The sequence below is a fragment of the Narcine bancroftii genome, chromosome 1 (genome assembly GCF_036971445.1).
Source record: "Narcine bancroftii isolate sNarBan1 chromosome 1, sNarBan1.hap1, whole genome shotgun sequence".
In the NCBI taxonomy this organism is placed as follows: Eukaryota; Metazoa; Chordata; class Chondrichthyes; order Torpediniformes; family Narcinidae; genus Narcine; species Narcine bancroftii.
The window spans coordinates 130,916,001-130,929,064 of NC_091469.1; the positions used below are offsets into that span (position 1 = coordinate 130,916,001).

The window sequence follows — 13,064 nt, forward strand, 5'->3', positions numbered from 1 at the left end:
AAATTTATGTCCCAATTCTCGCACACAAAGCAATGCTGACCATTCCTAATCAGTCTTTGCCTTCCAAAAGTAGATAGATTCTGTCTCTCAAAAGTCTCTTCCAGAAACCTCCACATTGATGTTAGGCTCACTGGCCTGTACTTCCACGGCTTGGCCTTGCAGATCTTAAATAAAGACACAATATTAGCTACTTTCCTGTCTTCCAACATCACACTGGTGGGGAAAAAAAATACAAATTTCTCTATCACTGTAATTTCTTTCCTTGGTTCCCCACAATATCCTGGGATGTACTTGATGAGGCCCTGGGGCCTGAAGATGGCCAATGCTTTCTCCTTTAGAATGCTGATTTGTCTAAAGACTTCCCAAAATACCCTCATTTCCATGACCATCTCCTTGATAATTTACAAATGAGTATTAATTGAAGACCTTGTCCATCTCTTGTGGTTCCATATGAAGATAACCACACAGATCTTTAAGGGATCAGTCACTGGTTATGCTTTAGAGAGGGCTGAAAGACCCCAATGGACGTTGCCAGTAGTTAATGCTGAGGATAAGTTTTTCCCAGCTGGGAAAGTTAACAGCAAATTTAACATCTTCCTTTTATCACAAAATGTAAGTAACACTTGTTACTAAAAACACACCAATAATTCAAAACATTAAACTAATGCAGAATCAATGTGCTTGCTGAATCTCTGTGTACAATCCAAAATGAAATCAGTGGGGTCCAGATCGCTGTGCCAGGTTTGATCGTACATATGAGCAGAATGGAAGTTCCACAGCAGGTTGGAGGAATACCAGCAAGACGAGATCTTACTATCGATCATTTTTAAAAATTTAGATATGCAGCATGGTAACAGGCCCTTCCACCCCATGAATCTGTGCCACCCAATTGACTACAACCCCCATGCATTTTGAAGGGTGGGAGGAAACCTATGCCGACACGGGGAGAATGCACAACCTTTTTACAGTGCCAGATTTGAACCCGGGTCACTGGCACTGTAACAGCATTGCGCTAACCGTGCCGCCCTTGATCTCTTCAAGGAACCCAGCAGCAGGGTAAAGTAACCAAACCACCCTTTCAAATCAGTTAAGCCCAGTCCTTCACATTTCACTGTCTGTAATTCTAAGGCTCAACAGCTTGAACCACTCGAACATGATCCAACATGGCTGAGTTTGCTCAAATTGTTTCTGCTTCCATCCTGCATCATGCCCAGTGCAGTTAGCGCAATGCTGCTACAGACTGTTATAGCACCAACAACCTGGGTTTGAATCCAGTGATGTTCTCCTTGCATCTGCATGGGTTTCCTCCAGCTGCTCTGGCTGGAAGGGCCTATTACCGTGCAGTACATATATATAAAAAATTTTAATTAAAAATGGCACTGGTGGCTCCTTGGGTTTTTTTTTACCTTTTGATATGGAGGTGCATCAGTCTCATCACAGGCACCGTCCTCCTGCTGTCCATACACTGGACCCCCAAGGAGCTTTAACCGTTTCTCGCACTGCTTCTTGGCAACAGTGAGCTGGTTGATGTATCTCTTCATGTTGCGAGTTCGAAGCAAGTCTGCCTTCATGGCAGCAGATTCTTTCCCTTTGCTATCTGCATTGGATATGGGAAAGGAGAAATGTGGTGACTGGGATGATCCATAAAAAATATTATTCACCAAAATCAGTTCAAACAAGACTTTACAAAACAACTTCAAAAGCTTCCAAATCAAAGAGCAAATCACACAGCCTAGAGAAATTCAGGCTATCAAGCCCATCCTGATCATAGACTAGATGGGCTAAATACAGGCAACTGGGGCAAGCTAGGAGAGACAACTTGATTGCCTGTTGAGATGAAGGGTCGGTTTGTGTGGTGTAAAACTCTATGATCCCAACCACCCATATTCCCTAATCCTGCAACAACCCTATTTTTTTCTCCCCACATTCTCATTAACTCTCAGATTCTCCAACTCACCTATACATGAGGTGCAATTTACAATTGCCAGTCAACTCGCTAACCCTACAGTTTGGTGCTGGTCTATTTCAGAATGACAGAAGATGAAAATGTTTCTTTATTCATCTTCCTTCAAGGCCAGACGCAGCCTTATGAATTTTTGACACATGGAATATTACTAAACAACGAAGAACATTCAAGCCTCTCCAGCACTTCCAAATATACTTTGAACAAAAGTATGATAGAACACAGCTTTTCTTTTACATCTGCAAGTTACCATAGCAATAATGCAGTCGTATTCTCATACTAATGCCAGGTTTGCAAGATTATGGGTGCCAATCACACCACACAACCCTCTTACGCCTTTTGTTATGATAGGAATGTAATGGAAAACACTAGTTAAAGTTTTAGTTGCTTAACATTTTATTAACAAAACCTAAATTTTAAATTAACATTACAAAAATAGATTATCTTTTCATCTCATCATTTGTTGTATAAAATAACTATACTTCAAAAGGACATCACTGATTCTTGTGCATCAAGATGACCATAAGCTGTAAAAGACTTATTTACAACACGGTAGAAATGTATCCTGGCCATTGAAACCCACGCTGCCCAATTACACCCAATTAAATTACCAGGGAGGGTGGGAGGAAACTGGAGAACTCAGGAAAAACCCACACAGGTCACAGGGAGAATGCTCAAGCTCCATAAAGACAGCGCTAGATTTGAACCTGGGCCACTGGCGCTATAATAGCTTTTCACTAACCACTCCTAATTTTTATATAAATACCCATTTTATAAACGTGCATTGTGTCTTTTGTTTAAAAGCACCATTATGATTTGCAAAGTGCTCTTATAAACCCAAAGGTTAAATGATTGAATGGTAAGAGTCAGTAATACCATAAAGATAAATAAAATCATAATTAAGCCTTTCTTCCTTTTTTAGGATCCGCGACATATTGATGGTCTCCAGCAATTAATTAGATTACCATGCCCTGAGTTACATTAGACATTGGGCTTCCTCAGAAGAGTAGTCTGGAGCAATTCATAAGCCAGCGTTCGTAACCTGACCCAGATCGACACCCTTTGATTTCCATAATACCTTCAGGCCCTCATGCCATGCCCACTTTGATTTCCATAATACCTTCAGGCCCTCATGCCATGCCCACTTTGATTTCCATAATACCTTCAGGCCCTCATGCCATGCCCACTTTGATTTCCATAATACCTTCAGGCCCTCATGCCATGCCCACTTTGATTTCCATAATACCTTCAGGCCCTCATGCCATGCCCACTTTGATTTCCATAATACCTTCAGGCCCTCATGCCATGCCCACTTTGATTTCCATAATACCTTCAGGCCCTCATGCCATGCCCACTTTGATTTCCATAATACCTTCAGGCCCTCATGCCATAATATGACACCTCATCTCACCATCATCACTTAAACCTTCCCTGACTCCAGTATCTTCATCCAAGATCCCATGAATGTGATTAGAGGTGTAAATGGATGCTGAGTGGACAGTGAGTTGAAGGGCCTGCTCCTGTGCTGTACTTTTGGCCTCTCCCACACAGGTTGAACAGAGCCTCAGTACCCCAGCCCCAAATCCAAGGCAGCATTTTCCTGAACAAACGCCAAAGTAACAGGTGCAATGGACAAGGCTGCCTGTTGAACACGAGGCTGTCAATGTGGCAGCAGCAAGCTCACACACAACAACCTAACAGCATGACTGTCACCGCAGATTAATTAAGGTCAGAGGTGAACTTCCCCTGCATTGTTCATGTTCCTTCATTAAACGCGAAAACCTTGGGAAATTATAGATTTGATTCTTTGCTATAGATAGCTACCTTTGCCAAATTAATCCTTCCCCATACCTTGTTTCCATTTTATTTTGTCTTAAATCAAAACATTAGTTTTGGAAACTAAGTCATTATCAAACTGAGTAGAATGATAATTCCACCTCTGTCGAAAGGGTATCAATGAATCTAATCTTAATGCATTGTGCTTTAATGTTTGATCTAAAATAATTCCTTCTGATATTGGTTTCTCAATACTAATCTAAAAGAAACAAAGAAACAACTGAATGTACTCCAGTAACTGCACGATAACCCAAAATTCAAAGACTCCCATGATTAGTGCATTACACCTGCTATTCACACTTCCTCTCTCTGGATCAACAAATGCCGGTTACTTCCACCAGCTCGAGCCATACTATAGAATTCATAGAAAATGTGAGAAGCAAACAAATGTAATACTCCGAAATATTGGTTCACTTTCTTTAACTGAATTATATATTTATGGCACCAACTAAAATAAAACTTACTTCTTAAATATTCTGCCTTTCCAGATTAATGCAGCAACTTAAACAAAACATTGACAATTGGAGAAAATATTGGGGTCTTCTAATTGATCAGACAGGAGTCTGCATCCATTTCAATCTGGAACTTCATTCTTGCAGAACCTATGCTCTGCGGGCGGAACTCCCGTAAGACCAGCATCATAAGTAGGTAGGGTGATGACAGATAAGAAAATGGAGAGATGCAATGAGACCTTGGTTTGTGTACCTCTCCATGAAAGTCAGCACACAGGTGAAATAGACAACTAAGGCAGCATATGATGTGCTCCTTGTAATTTAGGGGAAGGAACAGAGTGCCTTATTGAAATTATATAGGGGCTTAGTAAGACCACATCGTTGGTATTGTGTGCAGCTTTGCACCCTTGTCTGAGGAAGGATGTTCTTGTCATGGAGGGTGAGCACTGATGAAGAATGATTCCTGGAACAGAAGATGAAAGTATGAAGGAAGATTCCACCATCAGACTTGTATTCATTCGAATTCAGAATGAGACAGGATCTCAAGGGAAACCACACTTATAAGATCAGATGTAGGAAAGACTGCCCTCAGCACCTAAGAAGGCATTTAAAATTTCAGAATAGGAATTTATTCTCATGATCAAGTCATGGAATTCAGTGTTTGGTGGCACCATCATAGCACAAACATTCATATTATAACCATCTTACAACATTTCTATAAGTAAAAATAGTGGTGCACGAAAGGTAAGGCAGTGTCTATGGTTCATTGATTATTCATGAACCTGATGACAGCGGGGAAGAAGCTGTCCTTGTGCTGTTGAGTGCTCGTCTTTAGGCTCCTGTACCTTTTTCCTAATGGTAGCAGAGTGAAGAGGGCATGGCCTGGGTGGTGGGGGTCTTAGAGGATAGAGCTTGCTTTTTTAAGACATTGCCTCATGTAGGTGCCCTCGATGGAGTGAAGTCTGGTGCCTGTGATGTTGCAGGTCGAGTTGACATCCCTCTGGAGTTTATTCTTCTCCTGAGAGTTGGTGCTTCCATACCAGGCAGTGATGCAGTCAGCCAGAATGCTCTCCACTATACACCTGTAGAAGTTTATGAGAGCCTTTGGTAACATAACGACTCTCCTCAGACACCTCACAAAGTATAGCTGCTGGTGAGCCTTCTTTGTGATTGCATGAATGTAGAGGGTCCATGACAGATCCTCGAGGATGCTGACACCCAGGAATTTGATGTTCTTGACCTTCTCTACATGTTGGAGGCCTCAATCAGGACTGGGACATATTGCCCTAACTTCCTCCTGAAGTCCACAATCATCTCCTTGGTTTTGCTGATGCTGAGTGTAAGGTTGTTGTCATTACACCATTCAATGAGCTGATCTATCTCTTGTACACTTCCTCATTGCTATTTTTCATTTAAAGTGACATTGGAAAATTCTCCCAGAGATTGGAAGAATTCTCTTTGAATTTGCAGTCACTAAAAAGCAATTTGAGTAAAATCATACATGTGCAAGATTAATTACACTGGACCACAACTTTTTTCCCCAAAAGATTTGCTTCTTTAAAAAAAATGAGGATTATGATAGGCGACTTCAAACTGAACATAATTTCAGATTTGTTCTATCATGTAGGAAGTTTAAGAAACATTAAATTAACTTTAATTGAATTTAGCATATTTAATCACATGATGATGCTAACACATTATGCTAGTTCAAGTGGCCTAAAATGATTTTCATTTGTAATCAGCATCTGATGCCTGAGTCACTGATTTTAGAATTGAAGTAGAACTCATAGGTTTTCTTAATAAGTGCAGTCCTGCTGTGTCTTTGAGTCTTAAGCATACAGTAAGTTGCTGGGTTAAGAACGTCCGATTTACAGACAACTCATACTTACGAACGGACTTCATACGACTTCAGCGGTTGATCGGCTTGAGGAAGGAAAACATCGTCCACCATTTTAAGTCAGATCATATTGCCATTAACACTGTGCTGAGTATGTAACTTTGTATTTGGCTCAAATCTTTCTCTTATTTACCCTTGTAATTATGTCTCCAAAGCACAAATCCAATACAAGGGCTTGCGATCCATCAAAGAAAAGGAAAATGATCAGGATTGTAAATAAAGTGGAAATAATAAAGTGATCAGAAAGAGGTGAAACACCATCGGACATGGGAAAAACTGACATCAATGAAGTCAGGCAAGCTGTGGTTGATATTGATAATCAACAGCAGTTAGACATCAGTGAAAATTATGTCATGGAGTTACTTGACTCCCAAGCCAAGAGCTGACCAAGGAAGACCATATGGAAGTACAGCAGCAGATTATGGCATTTGAGGAAAAAGACTGGGACCTAAAAACTCCAGAACTGAAAAAGGTTTTGACAAAATAGTTAGCTGAAGCCTTTCGTCTCATTGAAGAAGGGATAGCAAAGTTAGAGGAGTAAGATCCTAATACTAAAGTTTACCATACAGTTACCAAGGGCCTCAGTTGCTAGGCCATTTATGACAAGAAAAAGAGCTCTGTACAAACCTCCCTTGATGTCTACCTTAAGAAATTGACTCCAGTAGTTTTATATGCATAGAAATGTAAAATATATACTACCATATATACAAGACAAACATTTGACTAATTGATGCTAAAAAAGAACCATATGTACCTGTTCCGACTTAAAGAGAGACTTTGGAATGGATCACGTTCATAACCTGGGGACTGCCTGTATACTCGTCACAAATGTCGCGGCTGTTGCGACATTGACGAGACATTTCTGCTGTTTTGAATCTTCCTGAAGACAATAAATGCTATTGTTAAGTAGACACACTATGCTATTGCCTATGTGCATCAACATGCATTCAATCTATATCAATGTAATGCAGAACATCTTTAAATGTGAGCTGCTTTTATAGCCTGCCTACATCTATTCTGATTAAGCATGCCCAGGCCTATGGCAACATCTGCCTAGCACCTACACTGAGTACATGCCCAGGCATGTTTGGATTGACTAAAACAGCTTGCTTTGTGAGCAATCTACTAGTAGACTGAAAATATGACAGGAAATTACAAAAAATAGATTATATCTAAATGAAATAACATGTGATAGGAACATTTTAAGGCAATATACATGACCAGCAGATCAAAATCCCTAAAATACACCCAAAAGTGTTCAGGAAGCAAAATCTTCATTGCCCAGTGTTATAAGAGCTGGTGGGGCAAAAGGATATGAGGCAAAAGAAGAAACAGTATATAGATGATGTATTGGAATATATATTTGGCTTGGCTTCGCGGACGAAGATTTATGGAGGGGGTAAAAAGTCCACGTCAGCTGCAGGCTCGTTTGTGGCTGACAAGTCCGATGCGGGACAGGCAGACACGATTAATTGGTAAAATTAGAGTAGGTTACAAACATACACATATTTTAAAACAGATCTTATTTGAAATACTGAAGAATTCATATTCAGTGAACTTTACAGGAACTATGGAGAATGCTATGCACATTTCACATGTAGGTGCTAATTGAAATGATGTCATAAAATGAATAGACCATTGTTTTGGAATGGAGACACTCTGGCTGTTTGCAAGTATCTTTAGTGCTCACAGAAAGGTCACTCCTGGGTTTTGTTTACCTAAAACCAACATCTTGACCAAGAAGGATAAATTCTGTGGTTTGCTGAAGCAGGTGGGAGTTTTGTGGCAAGTGGGAGAGTCACATGGGCTTTCTAGCAATCTCAGTGGGGAGAGAGGGAGAGAGAGAGAGAGAGAGAGAGGTGAAACAAGCTCTCTCAGCTAGTGTGTGTGACACTGAAAGCAGCTGAACAGTGCAAGCCAGGAAGCTTGTTGGACCTGAAGAAAAGCTGGAAGTGCTATCTGTCTGATGTTTCTCTTGGAATAAGTGGAACAGAAAGGAACTTTGTGATAGCCTGAAAGAAAGAGGTTTATCATCTGGAGAACCCTGATGGGGCAAGTTTCATCAGCAAGTCATGGTGGTACCTCAGTTGTGGAAATCCTGGAACAACAAATCTCTCTCTGCAAACCCTACGAGAACCTCCCTGAACGGTAAACATTTACCTTTCAAGCACCAAAGCCTGGTGAACTTTATACGTGTTAAATTCTGTGCACAGTATAAGAATTGCCTACAACCAGTGAACTTGGAAGAATGAGAAGTGAGATTGAACTGTGAAGCAAATAACTTTTCTTAAATTTACACAGATTACATACACATGCGCTTAGAATTAATAGGGGGTTAAGGTTAGTTAAGTTAATAGAGATAAGTTAAAGTTTGATTCTGTTTTCATGTTTAAAGATAATTAAAAACAATTTTTGTTTAAGTAACCATTTGTCGTAGTGAATATCTATTGCTGCTAGGTTTTGAAGTCCTTTGGGCTCGTAACAATGATCAGATATGACCATATTTTTCTTTTAATATATTAATGGAGCATCAAAAATATATTGTGCTCCTATTTTCTTTTTTACAAATGTTTACAAGCACCCTCAGATAAACACTCGGACCCCACCACCAATCCCTGACCACATTGGCACCTTTGTTGACAGTATAATTGGTATATTACAACTTGTATTGGTACAACCGTCTCACAATAGTCGTTTACAACAAAACCACTCATAATCCAGAGAAATAACAGAAAGGGTTGCCATTTATGGACAAATTTTCCAGTGGACCCTCTTAATGTGTATTTTATTTTCTCCTGTTTAATAAAGAAATTGATATTCCTAATCTATTCTGTTATACAGGGACCCCTATCAGACATCCAGCGTTACAAGATTAGACACTTGGCTAATGGGTATGTAAATGCTATCATATCTTACTGCAGGGAATTTGGGGAGTTGTCTGAGAATCCAAATACTGCAATCAACAGGCAGGGTTGCAAATTGACTTTAAATATTTCAGATAGCGTGTTAAAGACTCATTCCAGAACCCTTGTATTTTGCAGCACTGATAAAACATGTGACTTAGGAGGCCAGGAGAGCCGTAACACTCTCCCCTTCTTGAATCTCTCTGTCTCCATCTCAGAGACGAGCTTTCCAGCAACATATTACAAACCCACTAACTCCCACAACTACCTTGACTACACTTCCTCATACCCTGTCCCCTGCGAGGATTCCATCCCTTCCCTCAATTTCTCTGTCTCAACCGCATCTGTTCCCAAGATGAGGTCTTCCAGTCCAGATCTTCCAAAATGTCTGCCCTCTTCCACAAATGTGGCTTCCCCTCGACCATCATCAACTCAGCCCTCACCCGCATCTCCTCCATTTCCTGCTCATCTGCCCAGATCCCCTCCACCCAGAGATGCAACAAAAATAGAATTCCCCTCATCCTCATCTACCACCCCACCAGCCTCCACATCCAACACATTGTCCTCTGGAATTTCTGACACTTATAACAAGATCCCACTACAAGACACATCTTCCCCTCTCTGCTTTTCATAAGGACCACACCCCTCATGTCTCCCTCAAGTACTTGTCCCTCTCCACGAAATCCCATCCCCCCCCCCCCCCCGGCACCTTCCCCTGTGGCCGCAGGACGTGCCGCACTTGCACCAACACCTCCTCCCTCACCACAGTTCAGGACCCCAAACAGGCCGTTCAAGTGAAACAACACTTCACTTGTGTATCTGCAGGACTGATTTACTGCATCTGGTGCTGCCTTTGTAGCCTTCTCTACATCAGAGAGATTGGGCACAGATTGGGAGATCATTTCACTGAGCACCTTCACTCCATCCACACCAGAGACAGAGACCTCCCAGTAGCCAACCATTTCAGTTCTGTGTCACACTCCCATACTTACATGTTGGTCCTGGCCTTATGTACTATCCCACCAAGACCACCAGTATATTGGAGAAAAGACACCTGATTTTCCATCTGGGCACTCTCCAGCCAGATGGCATTAACATCTACTTTTCTGGTTTCTGCTAACCAGCTCTCCTCTTCCCCCTCCCCCCTTTTGAGTTCTCCTCCCCCCCCTTCTCTCTCTATTCACCTAGCTATCCCTCCTCCCCTTGATTGCTCCCTTCTCCTCCCTCTTTTCTCTACCTATCACCTCCTTCTTTTGCATCCACATCTCCTCCCTGCTCTTTTGTTTGGACACCTGCCGACATTTTTCCTTGTCTTGATGAAGGGTTCAAGCCCGAAATGTCAGTTATGTACTTTTACCTTTGCTAATATAAAGATCAATGTTTGGCCTGCTGAGTTTCTCCAGCTTTATGTTTTTACTTCAACCAGGGAGTCTACAAATTTTCATGTTTTACCTCTTTGAGCCAATAACACCCATAGCATTTGTCCTCTATTTCAGAATAGATGGCTGACAGTATGGATTTAGAAAATGAACCCGGTCGGTGCAGGACCTGAGTAAGTCCCAACTGAGTGCAGGATATGGTAGAACAAACTGTCTCAAAAGCCTCTTCATATAGCTTCTCTTCAACTTCCAATTCCAATTCTTGTTCCCATTCTGAATTTATTTTGGAAAGTGCATGTCTTTTAATTGACAGAATAGAGCTATAAGAATATAAAATTGTATACTCACTCCTGAATTAGCTGATGCTTGATCTTCCCAGAGTTGATTGGCAGGTAAATGAGGGAAGTTTGGGAAAGACTTGAAAGTAAAGTGTCAAATCTGAAAATAGCTAAATAAGTGTGATGCTAGCAAGTCATGTGTGTGACAGAGGGGTGAAGCTGCTAGACACTCTCTTCGCATTTAGATCTTGAAGACATTTGATACCTTTAATTTACCATGTATTTTTTTTTAAATCAGTGACTGAAAGTGAAAATAAGTGATTGTTATTTAGGGGACGCTGAACTGATGCTGCTTCCCACTTAAAGGGACATCTAATCTGGAACCAGATTTTTACCATATTGAGTGCCACTGGGTTGTCGGTGTGATTAGAGGGTTTTGTGGGCAATGAAGGGATATCCATGGTGGCTAAAGATGATGATTTTCAGAACAACTCTTCCAGTTTACACCAGGAATGCACCCTGTTATTTAGCGTATGCATATGTGCTGCGCAGCAGTAAAATTGGAAATTGGAAAGAGTGAGTTCTCTACTGACCCTACAGTTTTTCAATAATGCTTTTCAAATCCTAGGAGATTTCCTGTTCCAAATAAAGGAGGAAATTATTTTATCTAGCGAGATGATAAAAAAAACATTTTGGAAATAAAAGAATAATTTGAAAGAAGTGAAGAAATCTTTGTAATATATTCATTCTGATTACATTCATTCTGCCCATTAGTGACGGGGGTAAATTGCTCTATCTTTAAAGATCTGATTGCACCTGATCAATAAGAGAAGTTGATTCTTTTTTTTTGAGGAGAATATATGTGTTATGTTTGCATTTAGGTACTTGTATCCTGATCGACTAAACTGAAAAGGCAGGTCTAAATATTCACTCTGTTGAAGATTCAATTTATAATCTGAAAAAGAGCTGAACTCCAGAGTGGAAGCTGTGGCCATATCTAATGGTGGAACATGGCTGAAGCATTGAATGTCCCAATCCTGATCCTATTTACTGGGTTTCTATCTCAATTAGCTAAATTACAATAACAGATCTAATGATCATTGCAATGAATTAGTAAAACAATTATAATTACAAATAATTTTAACAAAAATTTGTAATCAAGACCCACAATGTTTTTTTTTCCTTTACAAAAAGATGTTTCCTTCATTAAATGTGCAAATAAACAGGAAAATAAGTTTGTCTCTGAAGCAACAGATCTCACTGGGAACATAACTAAACAATCTCCTCAAGATTTAAATCTTACGCAAGCTTCTTGTCAACTTATATCATTTAAAATGCCCTTCATTGGAACAATCAAATGCAGCCTTGGCTGGGTTATATTTAAACATTGGACTGGAAGAAGGGTAAACAAAATTTCAAGCATGATGCTAGAAAAAAGATGCCACTTATATCAATAAATACTGAATAATTGGAGCTTCTTTCTGCAGGAAAGACATTGAGAGGCTACACTGAGATATTAAAAGTCTGAAATTTTAACCAGATAGATGTAGAAAGAAAGGTTTCCATTTGACATAAAATTCAAAACATGAAGATTTTAAGATTGAATAGCTTATGTTAAACATCAGGAGGAACTCTTACAGCTGGGACAAATATAATTTCTGCAATAATAGAGAATTGAAAAGTTTACAGGATGAGAAATAAAACATTTAAAGGATGCACTGAAATGTTCAAATTTAAAATGGGAGGGACAATAAATGCTGAAATAGACCAATTGTTGGGCCAAATGTTTTTTTTTCCTGCAGTAAAATTCAAAAGTGCATCAGTGCATGTAACTAAATATTCTGTTACCCTGGGTGGCGGGGGGGGGGGGGGGGGGGAGAAGATAATTAGTCGCCTTTCATAATATCTGCTCAGCTTTTCAAATTGTTTTATTCAGAATAACCGAAAATTCTCTGATTAATAACTCACTTGCATCAGCTGTCCAGGTTACATTCAAAAGACAATTGCTGCATTAGACTCCAGAATAATTTGATTCTTGGAGATAAGCAAGAGTTCAATTTTCAACCAAATTAACATACTTAGAATTGCAATGCGCCACATATAAAATGTTGCCATATAATGTTGCTCCACACTCTGGCACAGTGGCCACCATCCATCCTAGTTGTACACCATTTCAACTTCCCTTCCGATTCATACAGCAACTTTTTGCCGCTGTCGTGGCGAGGATTAATGTAAATTAGAGGACACCTCAGTTTCCATCTTGGCAGGCTATCGCCCAATGGTATAAACAAAGAATTTTCTAATTCCAGGTAATGAGTCCTCTTTCTTTTCTTCTGTACCCCTTCCACTTTTTTCC

The 13,064-nt window shown here is 40.2% G+C and overlaps 1 protein-coding gene and 1 long non-coding RNA gene across 7 annotated transcripts in view; one reads left to right on the plus strand and one right to left on the minus strand.

The window, feature by feature from the left end:
• The window catches only part of snx25 (sorting nexin 25), a 367,103-nt gene that overhangs the window by 148,569 nt on the left and 205,470 nt on the right, over window positions 1-13,064 (minus strand). For all 6 annotated transcript variants that reach the window (XM_069939621.1, XM_069939646.1, XM_069939613.1 and 3 more), the window contains exon 7: window positions 1,407-1,597. In XM_069939621.1, coding sequence (XP_069795722.1) covers window positions 1,407-1,597 — 191 coding nt within the window. The remainder of the gene's footprint in view (window positions 1-1,406; window positions 1,598-13,064) is intronic.
• The window catches only part of LOC138764183 (uncharacterized), a 56,455-nt gene continuing 52,379 nt past the window's right edge, over window positions 8,989-13,064 (plus strand). Inside the window, exons 1-2 of the long non-coding RNA XR_011358039.1 lie at window positions 8,989-9,039; window positions 10,548-10,603. This is a non-coding gene — a long non-coding RNA (uncharacterized lncRNA). The remainder of the gene's footprint in view (window positions 9,040-10,547; window positions 10,604-13,064) is intronic.